This window comes from Dermacentor albipictus, chromosome 7, assembly GCF_038994185.2.
Source record: "Dermacentor albipictus isolate Rhodes 1998 colony chromosome 7, USDA_Dalb.pri_finalv2, whole genome shotgun sequence".
NCBI classification, from domain to species: Eukaryota; Metazoa; Arthropoda; class Arachnida; order Ixodida; family Ixodidae; genus Dermacentor; species Dermacentor albipictus.
The window spans coordinates 136,101,134-136,121,527 of record NC_091827.1 but is presented as its reverse complement, the minus strand read 5'-3'; the positions used below and the strand labels follow the sequence as shown (position 1 = coordinate 136,121,527).

Below are 20,394 nucleotides of genomic sequence, written 5' to 3'. Positions count from 1 at the left end.
CCGAGTTCTTCGGTTCGTTCCGTTTGCTCAGGCGCACGTTTCGTTGCCGCGCCGAACGCTGCGTTGCTCGACGCTCTCCGTGTGATAGGTGGGTGCAAAGTCCGATGCGGGGTGCCTCGTAAGTGATCCCTGCGCCGTAGCGCTTTGTCTTACACCCCTTGGCGGGTCGATGGGAACGCTGTCGCGTTCCACTCTTGAAGGCGAAGCTTAAGCGTCCTCTAATTTTTTTTATTCATAAAGTGCCTACCGGGATTTATCGCTCATGGTCAACGCCGCGGACGCCGACACCGACGACACCGGCTTTTCTGCGACACGAGCTCCTTAACGCTGTCGTGTTAAAAGACGCATGATTCTGTTAATACGTACGTCTTGTGAAGAACCCTTGCAGCAGGAGTCGACGATATATTGAAGCTCGGACTGTGTTTAGGACGTGTTTCGTTTAGCCTTGGTATTGTAGTCTGAACGCACCTCTCTCTACATTCGACTTCTAGTTGAAGAAATTTCAGAAAGCGCTCTAACTCCTGTTCCGGTGAGTGCTCACTGTTGCCTGAGCCTACTGATGGCATAGTGGACTCGATGTTCTCGCGCTTGTAATACTCTACGATCATATCTTGAGGTACAGCTTTCAGAAGTATTCCACCTAGCATTGAAGCGTTAGATGAAGTGCTCACCCCAAGGTTTGCGAGCCCTCGTCGGTTGAGTTGAATGTCGTCAAGCAACTTCTGCAAGGCTGTAACTTTGTTCGAAGACGTCACCGATCCGAGCATTCGTAGGCTTTTTAGGGCTTCTGCTCTATTAAGTTGCGGTTGCCGTAGCGCTGCTTTAATATTCCAAGTACGTGTGTGTAGCTTGATTCCGTCACTTGGATTCCGGTGACCGCTTCTCAGCAGCTCCGTCAAGTAGCAAAATCAGGTAATGGAAGCGATCCACGTCCGATAGCCGCGGGTTCTCGTGAACAGAATGAAGAAACATATACCTGAACGGCTGCCATTGGATGATCGTTCTATCGAAACGTGCAGCGAGTGGGCACGGCAGAACAGCTACCATGCGGTCGCTGCTAAGCTCTCCTTTCGGCTTTCTTGTGCAGCTGGCTGTTTTCGGCTCATGGTTGTCACCATCTAACACGTGTGCTACATCTACATCTGTATCGAATTTCCTGCAGAATCCACCGCTACAAGCAGCTGTCAACAGCCTTGATTATCTGAGCATGGAAGACGCCATCATCTTCACGCCCGTATCAAGTGGGACATAGACACTGCCGCCAGCGGCAGCACTGCAGCGGTCAGATTTAAGCAATTGGCATCAGGAAGGCGCTTCCAGTGGGCACGGGAGAGCAGCTACCATGCGGTCGCTGCTAAGCTCTCCTTTCGGCTTTCTTGTGCAGCTGGCTGTTTTCGGCTCATGGTTGTCACCGTCTAACACGTGTGCTACGTCTACATCTGTATCGAATTGCCTGCAGAATCCACCACTACAAGCAGCTGACAACAGCCTTGATTATCTGCGCATGGAAGACGCCATCATCTTCACGCCCGTATCAAGTGGGACATAGACACTGCCGCCAGCGGCAGCACTGCAGCGGTCAGATTTAAGCAATTGGCATCAGGAAGGCGCTTCCAGTGGGCACGGGAGAGCAGCTACCATGCGGTCGCTGCTAAGCTCTCCTTTCGGCTTTCTTGTGCAGCTGGCTGTTTTCGGCTCATGGTTGTCACCATCTAACACGTGTGCTACATCTACATCTGTATCGAATTTCCTGCAGAATCCACCGCTACAAGCAGCTGTCAACAGCCTTGATTATCTGAGCATGGAAGACGCCATCATCTTCACGCCCGTATCAAGTGGGACATAGACACTGCCGCCAGCGGCAGCACTGCAGCGGTCAGATTTAAGCAATTGGCATCAGGAAGGCGCTTCCAGTGGGCACGGGAGAGCAGCTACCATGCGGTCGCTGCTAAGCTCTCCTTTCGGCTTTCTTGTGCAGCTGGCTGTTTTCGGCTCATTGTTGTCACCGTCTAACACGTGTGCTACGTCTACATCTGTATCGAATTGCCTGCAGAATCCACCACTACAAGCAGCTGACAACAGCCTTGATTATCTGCGCATGGAAGACGCCATCATCTTCACGCCCGTATCAAGTGGGACATAGACACTGCCGCCAGCGGCAGCACTGCAGCGGTCAGATTTAAGCAATTGGCATCAGCAAGGCGCTTCCAGTGGACACGGGAGAGCAGCTACCATGCGGTCGCTGCTAAGCTCTCCTTTCGGCTTTCTTGTGCAAGTTAATCCAAATCGCTTTTTTGTAAACGTACCAATAATGTCAGCTTGCTGCTCTTCACTTGCCCACAAGTACTGCCTGGCAATATGAGTGATTGTGTCTCTGTTGCTATGTTGCTGTTACTTTCCGGTGACGTGGAAATAAAAACTTGTCCCCATACTGAAGCTCAACATCAGCACAATGAAGTGATGGCCGCCATAAATGCATTGTCGACCAAGTTTGACATGCGACATGCCGAGATGATGAATGCCATAGCTGAACTAAATAGCGGCTAAACAAGAAAACCTTACTGTTACTGTCTCAGACCTTTCCGATAGAGTGACTGCCGTGGAAGCTGAGGTTGAGTCTTTCGAAAATATGCCTTCAGTAAGTCATATTACTACCGCAGTCCAAGAAGCAGTTTCAAATGAAAGCGCTGCGTTCGTGTCAAGACTAGACGTTCTGGAGGACCATTCAAGACGCGACAACTTGATCTTCTTTGGGATTTCAGACAACGTATCAGAAACATGGGCTCAATCAGAAATCCATATCCATCCCTTTCTCAGCAAATGTCTCAACATGAATTCCTCGGAACTCGCAATCCATAGGACTCATAGGTTAGGCACCTGCATTGTCGGCAAGACATGGCCTGTTATAGCTAAGCTTGTGTCTTCCAAAATAAGAGACCATATACTCTCGCGAAAAGCGAAGTTCAAAGCTGATGGTATTTCAATAGGCGAAGATTTTTGCAAAGCCACCCGTCAATCGTGGAAAGAACTAAATGACTTTGGCAAGACCAACGGTCAGTCCTTTTCTTTGCGACATAAAATAATCATAGGTAAAAAATGTTACGTTTATTGCACAGCTACAGATGAAGTATGCGAGATAAGACAAGCTAGGAGTGCGATTACCCCAAAAAACAACAAACCATCGGGTCCACAATCTTCACATTTGGGTGCAGCATAGCTATCTCGTGTTCAAAAGCAAGCAAACTGCTTATCATTTCTTTTTACAAATGTCCGAAGTATCAGCAACAAACGTGCATCACTGTCATCACATATTGATGCATGCTCAGCTGGTTTAGTTTTGCTCACCGAAACATGGCTTTTAGCAAAAATTAAAAAAAAATAGGGAAATACTAGACTGTTAAAAAACATGTAACCTTTACAGGTACGACCGTGATTTCCGTACAGGCGGACGCATACTGATTGTCGTGAGCTCTGCCATCCATTCCTTCACTCTCTCCATTGACTCACCATTAAAAGTAGTTCGCACTCATGTTGCTTTTTCCACTGGCGACCTTTCGCACAGGCAACCTTTTGCACGCGTTATAAGCCCCCATCCTCCACTACCAATTTCTGCACTGACCTTCATGATTTCTTTTACAAATTATTTGTTCGATACCGAAAATCACATTTGTTCTTACTAGGTGATTCCAATTTTCCAAACATAGAGTGGCAAAACGGTGTTCCCTCCCTTAAGCAGTCATCTTCCGAGTGCACCCATTTTTTTTACATCTGCGCCCATTTTAATCTAACCTAGCTGATTCGTGAACCTACAAGCACTACCAGCACTTCCTCTAATACTTTAGATCTTTTCTTACAATAGCTCCAGATTTGGTTTTTCCTCCAACATACCTTAAGTGAATCAGTGACCACTCGCTTCTCCACTTAACACTTATGAAGTTCGCTCAAAGAAAACCGTTAAAACTATATGTGATTACAATGCCGCCGATACCACATTCATTAAAAATGAACTTGAATAATTCATTACTGACTACACAGTCAACGTTTTTGAACGCACCGTTGAAGAGAACTGGCCACTGTACAAGAACAAACTGCTAACCCTAATAGATCGCTATGTGTCTAAAAGAAAGATTGTTTCAAATTCTGCCTCGCCATGGTTTACTGAAATTCTACGCCGTCTACGCAACAAAAATAAGCGTACTTTTCATCGCGCCAAAGCAACTAACCTTCCCAAACGCTGGGCAGCATATCAATGCATTAACGTAGACTATACTATCGTTATTACAAATGCAAAAAAGGTTTTTTTTTCGATAACACCATCCCATCACTTTTGCAGTCTAATCCACACAAATTCTGGAATATTATTGCTGGCAAAGAAAGCAAAACAATCCAACTAGCTCGTTCTGACAATGTCGCGATCCCTCCGAACCAGTGCTGTTGCGTTTTGAATTATGTATATGCTTCCGTTTTTCACAAATGTGCTCCTGCCACTCTACCGTCGGCAACTAAATTATCTTATTTACCAATGAACTCCATTTATATAGATTGGGTCGGCATACAAAAGTTGATTGAAAACCTGAAAATATCTTCTTCATCAGGTGAAGATTCAACCAACTGTAAAATGCTTAAAATTACTGAACCATATTCTTTCATTATGCTTTCGATTCTCTTTCCCCAGTCTCTAGGTTCCTCGGTACTTCCAAGCGATAGGAGGGTTGGCAAGGTTGTTCCGGTCCCTAAATCAGGTAACACTCATTCCCCCGATAACTATCGTCCTATATCACTGACAAGTATACCATGCAAAATATTGGAGCATATAATGCATTCTAATAGGATTGATTTTCTTGAGCCTAATTTATTCTTTTCGACTGAACAACACGGTTTCAAGAAAACATTTTCAAGTGAAACGCAACTCATATGTTTTACTAGTGACCTATTTACCCATACTGACAGGGGCTTCGATATAGGCTGCGTGTTTTTGGATTTTGCAAAAGCTTTCGCCACTGTTTCACATGATCTCCTCTTTCTTAAACTTAGCATGCTTAACAATGACCCTAGTCTACTAAACTGGATTAAAAGCTTTCTGTCTAATCGATCTCAGTACGTTTTGGCTAATGATTGTTCATGCTCTCGCGCTTCCGTAACATTGGGTGTACAACAGGGAGCGGTACTGGGACCTCTGCTTTTTCCGATTTACACAAACGACCTTCCCAAATGCATTTACCATTCATCTATCAGGCTTTTCGCAGATGACTGCTTCATTTATCGCAAAATAACCACACTGATTCTGATAAGCTTCAAGACGATCTTAGATGCCTATCCAACTGGTGTGATAAATGGCTCATGCGATTAAACGATGTAAAACAACGCCTGTATCGTGCCGCGCTAACACTGAGAACACGCATGTTTCCTTGCTTCACGATACTTCTCTTGAATCCGTCAACTCGTACAAATACCTAGGTGTTCATATTTAACGTAACTTCTCATGGCATACGCACAACAAACACGTCACTAATAATGCTAACCGGGTTCTTGGATACTTGCGTCGAAATTTCTCTGCTGCGTCTATGCCGATAAAGCTTACCCTCTACAAAACATTAGTGCGACCAAAGCTAGAATATGCATCCGCAGTATGGGAGCCCTATCAAATCACACTTATAAACACACTAGAATCAATCCAGAATCGCGCAGCACGTTTCATCTCATTTAACTATTCCTGTTACGCCGGCATTACTTTTATGAAAAACACACTTACTTTACCGGACCTTCATTGAGCCGCGAACGTTTTAGACTGTCTTTTCCACAGGTTGTATCACCACAACCCACTATTAAAGGGATCATCTTATTACTCGCCCTTCATACATTTCATCCCGTTTGGATCACATGTTTAAAGCTGGTGTTCCATTTTTTTTAGAACAAAAATGTGTCGTGGTTCTTTTATTCCAAAGACCAGCGCCGACTGGAACGACCTTCCTTCCTCCATCGCTACCATTTCTGACGTTGACAACTTCAAGACTGCTGTATCTTTTGCCATTTTGTATTGCACTACAGCAACTTTAGTATTAGGTGATGCTTTAGCGATTGCATTACTTCAGGCAAAAAACTTTTCAGCAAAAGACTTTGCTTTCTCAGGCACCCTAAGACTAATGATAATTACTCCTGATACGCATAGAGTTCATCATTCAACTATTCCAAAATAGACAAATTCTAATTTTGGTTTTAATTTATGTGCATCTAAAATATTGTAGATTTGTTTAACAATTTTCTCTCCGATTTCTGTTGTATATACTTTTTTCTTTGTCCTTTCAAAAATATTAGCGCGCACATTATAATCTTCTAGATTCTCTAAAGCTTTAGGTCCATTATTTATTAAACTTTTTAAAATTGTCTCAGCAAAGCCATCTTGCAAGTCGGCATACTGTGGAAATGTCATATATTGCTCCATAATATGAATAAACGCATCAACTACACCTTTTGATATTTGTTTTTTGGGCAAAGTGTAAGTTACAACTGGATCTAAGATAGAGAATTTAGGGAATACCTACTAAAAAGTACTCTCTTTTCACCAGTTTTTCTTCTTAATATTACTGACTTCGCTAATAATCTCTGCAATCTTATCAAAATCTTTTTAGGAACATTTTTCCAAGCTGCACCCATACCACCGCCTAAAACAGCAACAATAAAAATTATTAATTCAAAGAATAAGTGTTTTCCATGCCTAAATTTACCTATTATTGTATGTACTATCGGCGTCAAATGAAAGTTGAACAGCGGAGCGCGTGGCCCAAGCATAAGGGAAGATATAGTGCGCGCCGTCCAGTCATCACCATTGACAAGCGCGCACCGCGCGGGTGCGATGACGGTGCATGGTGCGGGCGATGACGGTGCAAACTGCACCACGCGCACCGCTATTCGCGCTGACAGCACTTGTGGCTTCAGCGATCTGTGCGACAGCACTCGCCGTAAACTGCAATGTTTTAGCTTCGTTTTTATTTTTTATTTCCTCCCTTTCAAATGTAAGAACCAGGACAGAAGCGAAATTATCTCACTAGAAGGGGTCGCGCAGTGCGGCCAAATCGGATGTGCGCGCTTGTCAATGGTGATGACTGGACGGCGCGCACTATATCTTCCCTTATGCTTGCGCCACGCGCTCCACTGTTTAACTTTCATTTGACGCCGATAGTACTGTTTTTTTTTCACTTAACACTCCTTTCTGTAATGCCTTCGGGCCAGGAAAGTATCCGAAATAAATAAATAAGTGAACAAGTTCTGACTTCGGTAACCTAGCGCCAAACTCACGCTGAGAACCTGTCGTGTTCGTCGAGGAAGCAGACGCTTCATTCCCGTCAGATGCGGTGGGTGGCTGAGTTGTCGAAGGCGAGGAGGAAACCTTGAGCATGTCGATATTGTGCTCGAGCAAGGCCGAAGCGCTGGTAGCAGCGTCTTCATATTCCATGACGGAATCATGTTCTGCTGTGGCTTGCTCGTCGGTCATAAATGTTTCCAACTCGGCGTTAATTACGGATAACTCCGACGTCGCCGCCTTTGACCGGTTATGCAGGACACGAAGGGCAGAAAGGTCAAACTGTCCGGATTGAATGATCTCATCCACCTCAATCCTCGCGCTCTGTAGGCGTCGATGCCGATCTGCCCGAAGCTGCACTGCAAAGCCTTTTTGTCACACCCAGAAACCCGATGGTGCTCGGAGTCAGGCGCATAAAAGAGTCGACTACCGTGATCATACTATTCAATGGCATGAAAGTGCCCAACTATGTGCGCTGCGGCCCCAACATGGTGCGCTGCACGCTGTACAAGAGGCAAATAGACACTTGCCGCAACTGCGGACGGGTCGGTCACAGGCACGACGTTTGCCCCAGACCGACCGAAAAAGTGTGTGAAAAGTGCGGAACTTTGCAAACCGCAAACGGACACGAATGTGTGCAACCCAAGTGCGCGCTTTGCGGAGACGCTCACCTCACCGGCGACCGAACTTGCAAAAACAGGTATCAAGTTCCTTATGTCGTGAGGAGACGACGCAGAAGAGGATGGAAACGCGGCAACAAGAAGAACAACGCAACGAGCAACGCTGGGGGTCGAGGAACCCCAGATCCAGCCACAACGCCAACTACGAACGCTCCCAGGAACGCCACCGCGGAACGTTCTAGATCGAGATCCAGGAGCAGATCCCGGGTACGGATCAACTCACAACCCACCTGGGCGGAAAAGGCAGCCAAAACAGGTGAGACCCGTGCTCCCGCACAAGGGCAACTCCAAGAGCAAACGCTAGGCAAAATTCAATCACTCGAGCGCGAAAACGCGTCTCTTAAAAAGGAACTGTCTGAAATTAAGTCATTATTGCAGGAAATGCAGCAGAGAGAACGCGCGATCGGCGGCCAAGCTGCCGCAGCAGCCGCCTCTCTTAAGAGAGGCGCTAAACGCAGGGCGAGCCCCGAGCCCATGGACGACGAGGAGACGCTTAACGTCTCGGGGATTAAGCAACTGCTTGACCAGCTAAGATCGGACATATTTTCCGAAATTAGCCCCATCAAGCTCCAACTGAAGGAGCACACAGCGAGGCTCCAAATTTTAGAATCCGACAGACAGCTTGCGCTGCTCGGTACGCCCCCACTACGTAAGTAAAATGGCTAACTCAAGCAATCTAGTTATCTGGCAATGGAATTGCGCCAGCTTCCGCAAAAGGAAGGCAGTCTTGCAACAACTACTTAACTCTGCTAACGAAAGGCCGTCAGTAATCCTCCTCCAGGAAACACTCACCGATGTGATCACTCTTCGCGACTACCATGCAGAAGCGCACTTTTCGGAGGGCAAAAGAGGAATAGCGACACTCGTCTCAAAGAGCCTCGCCTATTTACGTCACGACGTTAGGCCGAACTTAAAAGTCGAACACATCATGATCGAGCTCATCCAAAACGCTAAACTCAACCAATCCGTTTTCATTCTTAACGTGTACAGCTCGCCAGCCGACAGAAGGGAGACATTTAACGCTCTCTTCCAGAAGGCATGTCAAATTGCAGGCGATCATCCGCTTATCATAGCAGGGGACTTTAACGCACAACACCAAGATTGGGGTTACATCAAAGATACGGCCAAGGGCAAGGTCCTCGCGGCACAGATAGCAGCCTGCGGTCTCACCTTGGTCACCGATCCAAAATACCCCACCAGAATTGGCAACTCAGTCAGCAGGGATACCACGCCAGACCTGACCATGGTAAGGAATGCGGAGGAACCGGTATGGACCAATTTACAAGAGAACCTCAGCAGTGATCACTACATAAGCAGCCTCGCGATAAGAGTGTCATCACCGCCTCTCAGAAAATTCAGAGTAACGGATTGGGACCTCTTTAGAGCTATCCGAAAGAAGGACGAGACTAAATACAGCTCGTTAGAGGAATTATTCGCCCGCCTCCGAGAAGACGTTGCTGCTTCCACAAAGGAAATAGAGACGGACAAAGAGGTAGAGCGCATGGACAGTAGATTAGCACACCTGCTAGACGCCAAAAACGCGCTACAGACACAATGGAAAACACAAAAGTTAAATAGACGCCTACGCAAAAAGATTGCAGAACTTAATAAGCAAATAGATGAACATAGCCAAACCCTCGCTCGGCAGCAATGGGACGAAGTATGCAACGCCGTCGACGGGCAAATGAGGAGCGGAGCAAAATGGAACATCCTCAAGCATCTGCTTGGGGACAAACAATCCAAAGCCAATCAGAGGCTCACTATTGATAGGCTCATCCACTACTTAAAAAACACTGGTATGACCGAGAAAGAAATTACAGACGAGTTGACCTCGAGGTACCTCTGTATCGAACCCGGCTCAAACAATGACTACCTCTCTGCGACGCACGAGAACGAAACGGACCCTCTGGGCTCCCCCTTCACGTACGCGGAGGTGAGAGAGGTATTATACGAACTCAATTGCAGATCAGCACCGGGTCCCGATGGGATCACAAATAAACTCTTAAAGAATTTGGATGATGGGGCCATCGAGCTCCTCACAAATAAAATAAACGAGGTTTGGGAAACAGGCCATGTACCACTAGAGTGGCGTAACGCGACCGTAATCCTCATCCCGAAGCCAAGGAAACCCTTAGAGCTTGGCTCGCTCCGGCCGATTTCACTCACTTCCTGTGTGGGAAAGGTCGCCGAGCACGTCATTCTCAATAGGGCCACTAAATTCACAGAGGAAAGGAATCTATTTCCGTTTAATCAAATTGGATTCAGACCATCCATGTCCACACAGGACGTAATGCTGCTTCTAAAACATAGGATTATTGACAAGGCCTCCAGAGACACCAGGGCCGTACTGGCACTGGACCTAGAAAAGGCCTTCGACAAGGTAACACTCTCACATACGCGAATCGATTAAAGAAGCAGGTCTAGGACAAAAATTCTACAAGTACGTCAGCTCCTTCCTAAAGGATAGAAAAGCCACTATTCGCCTAGGAGCTCTGGGCTCGAGAACATTCGATCTCGGACCCAGAGGCACCCCGCAAGTGGCAGTCCTCTCCCCTTTTTAGAGCGCAGCTCTTTGGCGTCCGTTCCTGGGTTTCGCGTCGTCGTCGGCGTTGTCGTCGGCGTTGTCGTCGGCCTCGTAACCAGCTCGCCGACGAATCTGCTCCGCCGCCGCGCATGCGTGCTGTCGGCTCTCCGGGCGAGGGAGGATGATGGAAGGGAGGAGGAGAGACTGTGGAGGAGGGCTGGCTACTAAAATGGCTCTTTGGCGTCCGTTCCTGGGTTTCGCGTTGGCGTTGTCGTCGGCCTCGTAACCAGCTCCGCCCCCCTTTCATCCCCCCAGCGCTAGCAGCGACCGACTGATACCGCTTTCGTGAGTCCGCTACCGCACTCACGAAAGACGTCGTGCACTTCCTGCAACTCGCATTAACCGTCCATCGATCCACACCGATGTTAGTAGTGGGGGACTTTAATGTTGACATAAAGACAAACAGCAATTTCCTAACACTTATGCGGGAGAACATCCCGTTCCTCTCGCTCGTAACGCGTCCCACGGCTGTGACAACCTCGCGAGGCACTTGTATAGATTTCGTCTTTGAGAATCAAGCATTGGTGTACCAAGTCGAACATATATCAGTCTATTTCTCCGACCACAAAGCTTCCTTCATGACTGTCAAGAACTGTTAGTGGAGTCTTTGTTAAAGGAATACGTGTGAAAAATAAAAAAAAATTCTGTGATAGCGCATACATGTGTTGCTCGATTTCTTTGCCTCAATCTATCGAAAAGGTGAAACAGCTTATTTGCTGCGCTCAAATTTCGCATTAGGAAGTAACGTAATCGTCGGTAATTTTTTATTTAACTTATCCATGAGAGCTCTTTCCCAAAAGCTGGCCGAGATTGAGGGTATCGGTCACGCCTTCTACGCCGACGACATCACAGTCTGGTGCGAGGGAGGTAGCGACGGGTACATCGAAGAGAAATTACAAACAGCGATCACAGTCGTTCAGGAGTTTCTCGCGAAGGCAGGACTCTGCCTGTCGGCTAAGAAATCGGAACTGCTACTATACCGACCCACATTCGGTGCAAAGAAAGGGACACCTCCCGATATCTCTATCACCACCGAGGCCGGATCCGTCATTCCGGTAGTACACAGAATCAGAATCCTGGGCATGTTCCTGGAGGAGGACGGCAGTAATGACTACACCTTAGAGCGCATCGCAACCAAAGCCGATTCCATGACAAAGTTAATCACGAGGGTGGCCAACAAAAAAGGGGGGCTATCGGAGGATAATCTAAGGCGACTCTTCCACGCCTTCCTAACCAGCCACATTAACTATATAGCCCTGGCCCATAAATGGAGCAGAAGGGACGCGGCCAGAGTAGAAACAATAATTCGCAAGAGCATAAAAAAGGCACTGGGTCTCCCACAGAGCACCAGTACTGAAAGGCTGCTGGAGCTAGGTGTTCACAACACCTTTGAAGAGATAGTCGAGGCGCAGCAGATGTCACAAGTTGCAAGACTGGCTTCCACGGAAGCCGGCAGACAGCTACTAGCGCATATCGGTCAAGGTTCGTGCATCACCAAACAGAGGGAGTGCGCGCTCCCCGTCAAAGTCAGAGAAATGTATTCAGTATCCCAGATACCTAGAAATATGCACCCTCAGCACAATTACGGCAGACGTAAAGCGAGGGCCAGGGCCCTCCTTAGCCTGGCGGCTAAGATTGAGGACAACGTCACCTTCGTCGACGCTGCGCAATACGCTGCTTCTAATCATTTTGTTTCGGTGGCTACATCGCTGCGCGGGGAGCTGCTTACGTCGCTTATGCATCAAAATGTGAACGCCGACAAAGCCGAACAGGTGGCTGTAGCCATCGCCATGGCCACCACGAACCGTTCCACTATCTTCACAGACTCGCGAGCTGCCGTTAGAGCATTCATGAAAGGCTCGGTATGCAAGGAAGCCGCTCGCGTTCTCTCTGCAGCATCTTGGACAGGCAAAAAGCACTTCATCTGGTTCCCCGGTCACATGGGCAGCGATGCTCATGAAGCCGTCCCCAACGCCAACGAACTTGCTCACTCCCAGGCGCGAGATCTCACCCGCCGCGCCGGAAGTGGGCAATCGGAGGCTGGGGGATGGCAATGGCACAGGGACCCTCTCCTTACTTTTAACGAGGTCTGCAGGCACTATCAGCTTGGGCGTCGGAAGTTTCCACTTCCACACCCACACCTAAACAGACCACAGGCAATCACCCTGCGGATGCTGCAGACGGAGACGTATCCGTCTCCATTTATTTGCTCAAAGTTCCTAGGTGGCATCAACACGGGCTGTCCACGCTATGGACATCCCAGATGCACTCTTAAGCACATGCTCTGGCAGTGCCCCGACTTGTGCGGGGGCTCAGGGTCTCCCTCTTCAGAGGAAGACTGGCTCCGGCTCGTCACCAGCTCCGCCAAGGAAGAGCAACTCAGGGCTGTCCAGAGAGCCCGCGATATCGCCGAGAGTCTCAACCTCCCGGCTCCGTCGTGGGTGCGGCCCGCAGACGCTGCCCCCTAACGGGGACCCTCATTGTCTTCTCAGGACCAAAATAAAAGTTCTTTGTCTGTCTGTCTGTCGCGCTCTGTACTCGGCGAGAAGTCCGCTCGTTCTCGATGCGCTCCGTGACGGTCTGGCTGCAGAAGTCTCTCCCAGACGAAGCCGCAAGTTGCAAAGGCGCCGGCTGGCTTCCAGGGTTTCCGCACCAAATACGATGTGGGAAAAGACACTTCTTCTAGGTTTATTGTCGCAGAGTGTTCAGCCATCGTAACATGGCGTACTCAAGGTGATAAACCTAACATCCGCATTTTTCCCCGGTCGCGAGCCTCTCTCTTTTTATCTTTTTCGATGCGCTGCGCGAGCGCTATTATGAACATCATCATCATCAGCCCATTCTATCAGCACTGCAAAACGAAGACCGCTCCAGGTGGTCTTCAATCATCGCTATCCGGCGCCAACCGATTCCAACTAGCGCCCGCGAATTTCCTAATTTCATCACCCCACTTAGTCTTCTGCCATCCTCGACTGCGCTTCCCTTCTTTTGGTATCCATTCTGGAACCCTAATGGTCCAACGGTTATCTAACCTGCGCATTACATGACCTGCACAGCTCCAATTGAAACCCTGGTTCAATTCCAAGTTAAAAAGGCTTTCAAACCGAAAAAAACGACTGTATCGAATAGCCAATAAAAGCTCACTGGCATCGAAATGGGACGCTTATAAGGAGGCAAACAGTACTTACACAGAAGCTATTAAACTTGCCAAAAAGACATTCCAAGTACACACTTTGCCCACAATGCTTGCGAATGACCCTAAAAGGTTTTGGCGTGTTATTAACCCTTCCAAAGATAATTCAATCACGTTGATTTATTCCAACGGTTCACCGGTACCCGAAGGTGTATGTCCCCATATCCTTAACTCTGTGTTCTGTAACAACTTTATCGTATGTAGTAACCCTGTGCTTCCAACCCTCGAGTCTTGCAATTACCCACCTATGGACTTTATTATCATTGAACCTCTTGGGGTCGAAAATGTAATCAAAGGTCTTAAGTTGTCATCAAGTCCTGGTGCTGATTTGGTTAACGCGAAATTCCTGAAAAATACGGTTGTTTATTCATCTGTTCTGCTTTCGAAAATTTTTCAGCAATCCTTAGATACCCATCGGCTACCTACAGATTGGAATGTCGGGAAGGTGGTCCCACTTCATAAGTCAGGTAGCAAACATTCGCCACTCAACTACCGCCCCATTTCCCTCACAAGCATTCCTTGCAAGGTTCTTGAACATATTCTGTACTCACATTTAGCTAAGCACTTACACAATAATTCATTTTTTACACAAGCACATCATGGTTTCCGAAAAAACTTGTCATGTGAAACCCAACTTCTTTCTTTTACTCACAGCCTTCATCTTATTCTCGACAAAGGTTCTTTCGCAGACTGTATTTTCTTTGATTTCGCCAAGGCCTTCGACAAAGTGTGCCATAAATTACTTCTATTTAAACTTAGTAAACTTAATCTTGATCCTCACCTGTTAGCATGGCTTGAACATTTTCTATTTAATCGGTCACAGTATGTTGTGGTTGAAAATCATATGTCCTCATCTAATCCTGTAGACTCTGGTGTGCCCCAAGGATCTGTTATAGGCCCTCTTCTTTTTTTAATTTATATTAACGACTTACCCAATGACGTTTGTTCTAACATTTACCATTTCGCAGATGACTGTGTTATCCGGACTCCGTGAAATCTCGGACAAATCTGATAACAAATTCTTACAAGACGATATAAACGCTATCTCTAACTGGTGTGACGTATGGTTAATGCAACTTAACGTAAGTAAATGTAAATGCATGCGTGTAACTCGCAGCCATATTCCTCCACCGAACTATTACCTTAATGATACTCCCCTGGAGGTCGTAACATCGTATAAATACCTAGGCGTCCACATAACCTCATCACTTTCCTGGTCGTTGCACATCGACAACGTAATTAACAGTACTAATCGCATGCTAGGTTATCTTCGCCGAAACTTTTCTTCTGCCCCTTCATCATTAAAATTAATTCTATACAAAACGCTTATTAGGAGTAAAATGGAGTACGCTTCATCCATCTGAGACCCGCACCTCAAAACCCTTACTCAATCACTCGAACTAATCCAAAACAATGCCGTACGTTTCATTCATAGCAACTACAGCCGTACATCAAGCGTAACTGCCATGAAAAACTATTTGCTGCTTGCTCCTCTCTCAGCCCGGCGTAAGTGCTTTCGCCTTGCTTTATTTCATAAACTATATTTCCACAATTCGTACCTACGCGATAATCTAATATCACCTCCTACCTACATTTCCTCTCGCATCGACCATAGCCATAAGGTTGGAATCATTCAGTGCCGCACCAGAACCTGTAACGAATCATTCATTCCTAGGACCTCTCAGGAATGGAACCACCTTCCCGGCGCAGTTGTCGCAATCAAGGACAACTCAAAGTTTCGTTCGGCCTTATCAGACATCATCACTCCCGGATGCAATTAACTAATCACATTTGTTGTTTATTGCTGCTTTGTTTATTTACTTGTGTATGTTTTTTTTACCCACTCCCCTCTGTAATACTTCGGTCTTGAGGGTACAATAAAATAAATAAATAAATAAATAAATAAATAAATATTTTTCGCTTGATGTCAATTAGAATATCGGCTATACCCACTTGCTCGCTGATCCAAACCACTCTCTGTCTCTTAAGGTTATGTCTATAGCATTCTTCGTTCCATCGCTCTTCGTGCGGTCCATAACTTGTTCTCTAGCTTCTTCGTCAGTCTCCAAATCTCTGTTGCATGTGTCAGCACCGGTAAAATGCACTGATTGTACACTTTCTTTTTCAATAATTATGGCAACCTTCCAATCAGGAGCTGACAATGTCTGCCGTAAGCAATCCAACACACTTTTATTCTATGAATTTCCTTCTCATGATCAGGGTTCTCTGTGATTATTCGACCTATGTAAACGTACTCCCTCAGAGACTCTAGAGGCTGACTCGTGATCCTGAACTCTTTTCCCTTGCCCGGCAATTCATCCTTATCTTTGTCTTGTGCACAATAATCTTCAATACCACTCTTGCGCTATTTCTGCTATGGTCCTCAGTCATTTGTTGTAACTCCTCTGCAGTATTGCTGAATGGAACAAGGTAATCGGCAAACCGAAGGTTGTTGAGATATTGGCCATCGATCGTTACTCCTAAGCCTTCCCAGTTTAATAGCTTGAGTACTTCTTCCAGTCACGCAAAGTACAAAAGAAAATTGCCCGTGAAATGTGATTGGGAAAGTGGGAAAAAAGCGACATACATGTGCTTCCTGTTGCAAAGCTAGGGAAATGATAGAGCATGTTTTACTAGAATGCGAAGATTGCTGCCCAGCGGTCGATTTATGCACCTATGGCCTCCTTGAAGCCCTTGGGTTGAGAGTGAGCAGAGGGAAAGTAAACATACCCACAAAAGGGATTATTAAGAGGCGATTGGAAGATTGGTGGAAGAAACGTAGGGATACGACAAGCAATGGGGGACGTACAAAAACAAAATTCGCAATAGGGGCTCAGAAAGTTTGGTTATGGGAATTCATTGTGGGCATTTCTCCTCTTCTCTCTTCTTTTCTTTCTTAACACAGGTAAGACATTGGGCAATATAATAACAAGAGCTTGATGACGCTACCCACCCCCGTCCCAAAGGGGATGCTCACAGCATCCATCTATCCCTTCATCGTCTTTATGGAAACAAAGCGATGAATGAGTGGAGCTTGTCTGCGGCGGCGGCTGCTGTTAATCGCGTCCACGCGTCACCCACGCGTTCCCTTTGCAATCTAGCGAGGCAGTCGCGCCCCACTTCTCTCCTTTTCCAATGTGCCACATGAGACAGATTCTCCGGACAATCCATATATTGAAAAATGCAAACACGTATACAGCTGCGCTCAAATTTTGCTTTAGGGAGTATTGTAATCGTCGGTGAAATCGTTACGTTTCCCTGTTTGTCTCTCCGTTCACATTGTTTCGTCTACTGCTTTGTACATTTTCTCTTGCGTATTGCATTTAACGTACACCATTACGAAGGCTCCGTAGCTGTTCCTGGGCACTATGCTGAACATTTTATTTATTTATTTATTTATTTATTTATTTATTTATTTATTTATTGACCGATGAAGAGGTTAATATGGTATTAGGTAATAATACATACGAGTATACACGGCATGGAAAAGGCAGGTGCTTCCAACAGAATATCGGAATTTTCCTACGAGATGCACGAAATTTCCCTATTTCTACCAAAATTTCTTTTGCTCATGCATATAATGATATGTTACTAAATATCCGTTCTTTTCTTCATCCCATCCATTTTTACGAAGAGAAATGTTATTACGTAGGGTCAACGTTTCGCGCAAATATCGGGAAATTTTGTTTTGTGGGCGCAAACCCTGGTCAAAGAAAATTGGTGAGCCTTACCAATAGATCCCAACTGAAAATGAAAGCCGGCCTACGATTTCATCACAAGTATAAGATGCACCTCATCAGAACATGCCAATTTTTTTATTAACTTCCTTTGGCCAACTCTTGCACAAAAAGATCTTCGAGTGCTTGAATGTTGCCATATAATCTGACAACAAACTACCAAGCCGCTGGAGGGGCTAACTCGAACGCAGCCAACGCTGCGTATATTTGATGTTATTTAGTTAGAAAATAACCGTTACCAATACAATTCCAGCTATATACCGGGCCCAAAATGTCCCTCGAACTAGCAAGATGTCCCTTATTGTCACAGTGACCTCAAAATTACCCTATTCGAAAGTTTCCATCGAGTTGGCAGCCCTGGGAGAGGGCAAGAAAGAAGATGGGAGAATCTGCTGGACTAGGCACCTGACCCCCCTCCCCCTTACGAAAAGCAGCGGCAACAGGCGACAAACAACAATAAGCAAACATGTTCAAAAATGAGGCCACATCGCTGACAAAGCGTCAATCGCATACAGCAAAAGTGAAAAAAATACATGTCGACAGCGCTTACAGTCAATTTGCATCACGTAGTGTCGTCAGTAAATAATAAAAATTTGGCGACAGCTTGCAGTTACTATATGGATGCCGAGCGTCAGTCAATATTTTCTTGAGTTATGAGAAGTTTTCGGAGATCTGACAACAGTAATCCAATTACAGGTGATGTCTGAAGTGAATATTATAGGTGGTGATTAATCAGCTAACTCTCTTACAAGGCATAATTAGTCTGTTTTGGAGAGGTACATTCATGCAATTGCAATGTACACGGGAAGCTCAGAGCGCTTAGCACTCACCGGTCTTCCAGGTATCCGCCCAACATGTCGTGACAGAACATGGTTCTCGGTGCCTGCGGACCACCTCGCTTCACTTCACGAAGGTGCTCCACGGGCACAAGTGGCGTGTCCTTGAACGCTAGCAGTTCTTGGAGCGTGTTTAGAGGCTGAACCTCCCGTTGAGCCATTACGGATCTTCACGGGTGTCGTAGTACTCACAAAACTGTCCTCACTGCGTCCCTCTGAAAACTTCCTTGGCTCTTGCTGGGGCTCCAACTGGATGCCACGATTTCCTCGGTAGTCGGCGCGCGTCTTACAGTCGCTTGGCCATCGAAAAGATGCCGAATGTGCCCTATTCCGGTTTCTTGGGTTGGAACGTGGCAGTCATTCGAAGGCTGTGCGCACGCACGGCTAACACGGTGACGAGTATGATTATAGCCTCACTGTGGCTGCAGTCGAGGTGAGTAGCATCATTGTCCAAATTCTTCGTGGTGGGCAAAGACACGGTGAAGCCCTTGCACGTTCTGGCGGCACATTTATTAATCAGCGGGACAGCCCAGCTGCTTTTGTTGTGTTCAACTGGTCTTGTGTCAATGGAAACCTCGCGGCCCCTTCATCTTCTTTGAATCTTGTTCTACGAAAGGGCGAAGTGAACGCGACGATGATCATGCCTCATTTAATGGCACAAACCCACTGTGGGGGATAGGCCATGAACCGGGTAATAACAAAAAACTAGAGAATGTAAACACGTATTCGTAGATGAGAAAGAAACCGACAATAAATGAAATAACATAAGCGTAATAATATAGTTAGCCTGGCATAAACTGGGAGAGTAACATGAGCTTGATGTTATAAATACCGGAAGTAAAGGGCCGGTGTCAGGAATACGTAAGCTTAATTTGAGTCATAATAAAGTTGATAATATTATTACTGTGAATTTGTCTTTTTGATATTTGAATTTCTGAATTTTTTAATTTATTGAGGAATAAGGAAAGAAATCAGAGAAAACGGGAAATATTGATAAGGTAATGTTTTTTGGCGCTGAGGTTGTCAAACGTTCCTGTGGCTGTACCCTAATACCGATTCTCCATGTGAGAGTAGAAAAGTACTGCATGAAGGCAGCCCTAGATGGCAAATCTCAATTTCCAGACAACGTTTTCGTTGAGTGGAAAACTGTGGGCACAATAGTAAAACATTAACGATCGATTCCGGTTCATTGCAGAGCCATAAAAGGGATGCCGCTAGACCACATCTCAATGCAGCGGCAATGCAGCCTTGTAAATGATACTTCACATCGTCGGCGAGGATACCATTGTCGGTTCCAAGAATCAGTTAGATGCATTAAGGCCGTAGACTTTTCTAGTGAGAGGCTTTTTCTGTTTTTGCTCAAACAAAGCTGCCTATATCGTAGCCGCAGTGATATCGCCACTTGCCGGCAGGACAGATACGTCCCGACCATTTAGAGAAGCTCGTGCTAGAACATTCGCTATGTCATGAGGATGATTGTCTCGGTGGCCTCGTGCGCATACTAAATGCAGTAACATTAGGTTGGGGTGGGGCTAACGCATAAGATTTCTTCATAGTTGCCACATATGCAGACGTCTCAAGTGCGCTGCATATAGAAAGAAAATTTATGACGGTAAAAACTTTTACAGCATAAAGGAGCGACTTTCATCATCATCATCATTTATTTACCCTTAAAGGCCCTTGGCTTCATCATCATCATCATCATCATCATCAGCCTGGTCACGCCCACTGCAGGGCAAAGGCCTCTCCCATATTTCTCCAACAACCCCGGTCATGTACTAATTGTGGCCATGCCGTCCCTGCAAACTTCTTAATCTCATCCGCCCACCTAACTTTCTGCCGCCCTCTGCTACGCTTCCCTTCCCTTGGAATCCTGTCCGTAACCCTTAATGACCATCGGTTATCTTCCCTCCTCATTACATGTCCTGCCCATGCCCATTTCTTTTTCTTGATTTCAACTAAGATGTCATTAACTCGCGTTTGTTCCCTCACCCAATCTGCTCTTTTCTTATTCCTTAACGTTACACCTATCATTCTTCTTTCCATAGCTCGTTGCGTCGTCCT

General features: G+C 46.3%; 1 protein-coding gene across 3 annotated transcripts in view; it reads right to left on the bottom strand.

Moving 5' to 3' along the window:
* Positions 1 to 18,949, bottom strand: part of LOC135897789 (cytosolic endo-beta-N-acetylglucosaminidase-like) — a 435,797-nt gene extending 416,848 nt beyond the window's left edge. For 2 of the 3 annotated variants that reach the window (XM_070521111.1, XM_070521113.1), the window contains exon 1: positions 18,325 to 18,948. In XM_070521111.1, the coding sequence (XP_070377212.1) occupies positions 18,325 to 18,491 (167 nt within the window). In that variant the 5' untranslated portion in view covers positions 18,492 to 18,948. Of the gene's footprint in view, positions 1 to 18,324 lie in introns of all 3 variants that reach the window. The other variant, XM_070521112.1, reaches the window with a different exon arrangement.
* Between the last annotated feature and the right edge of the window lie 1,445 nt (positions 18,950 to 20,394).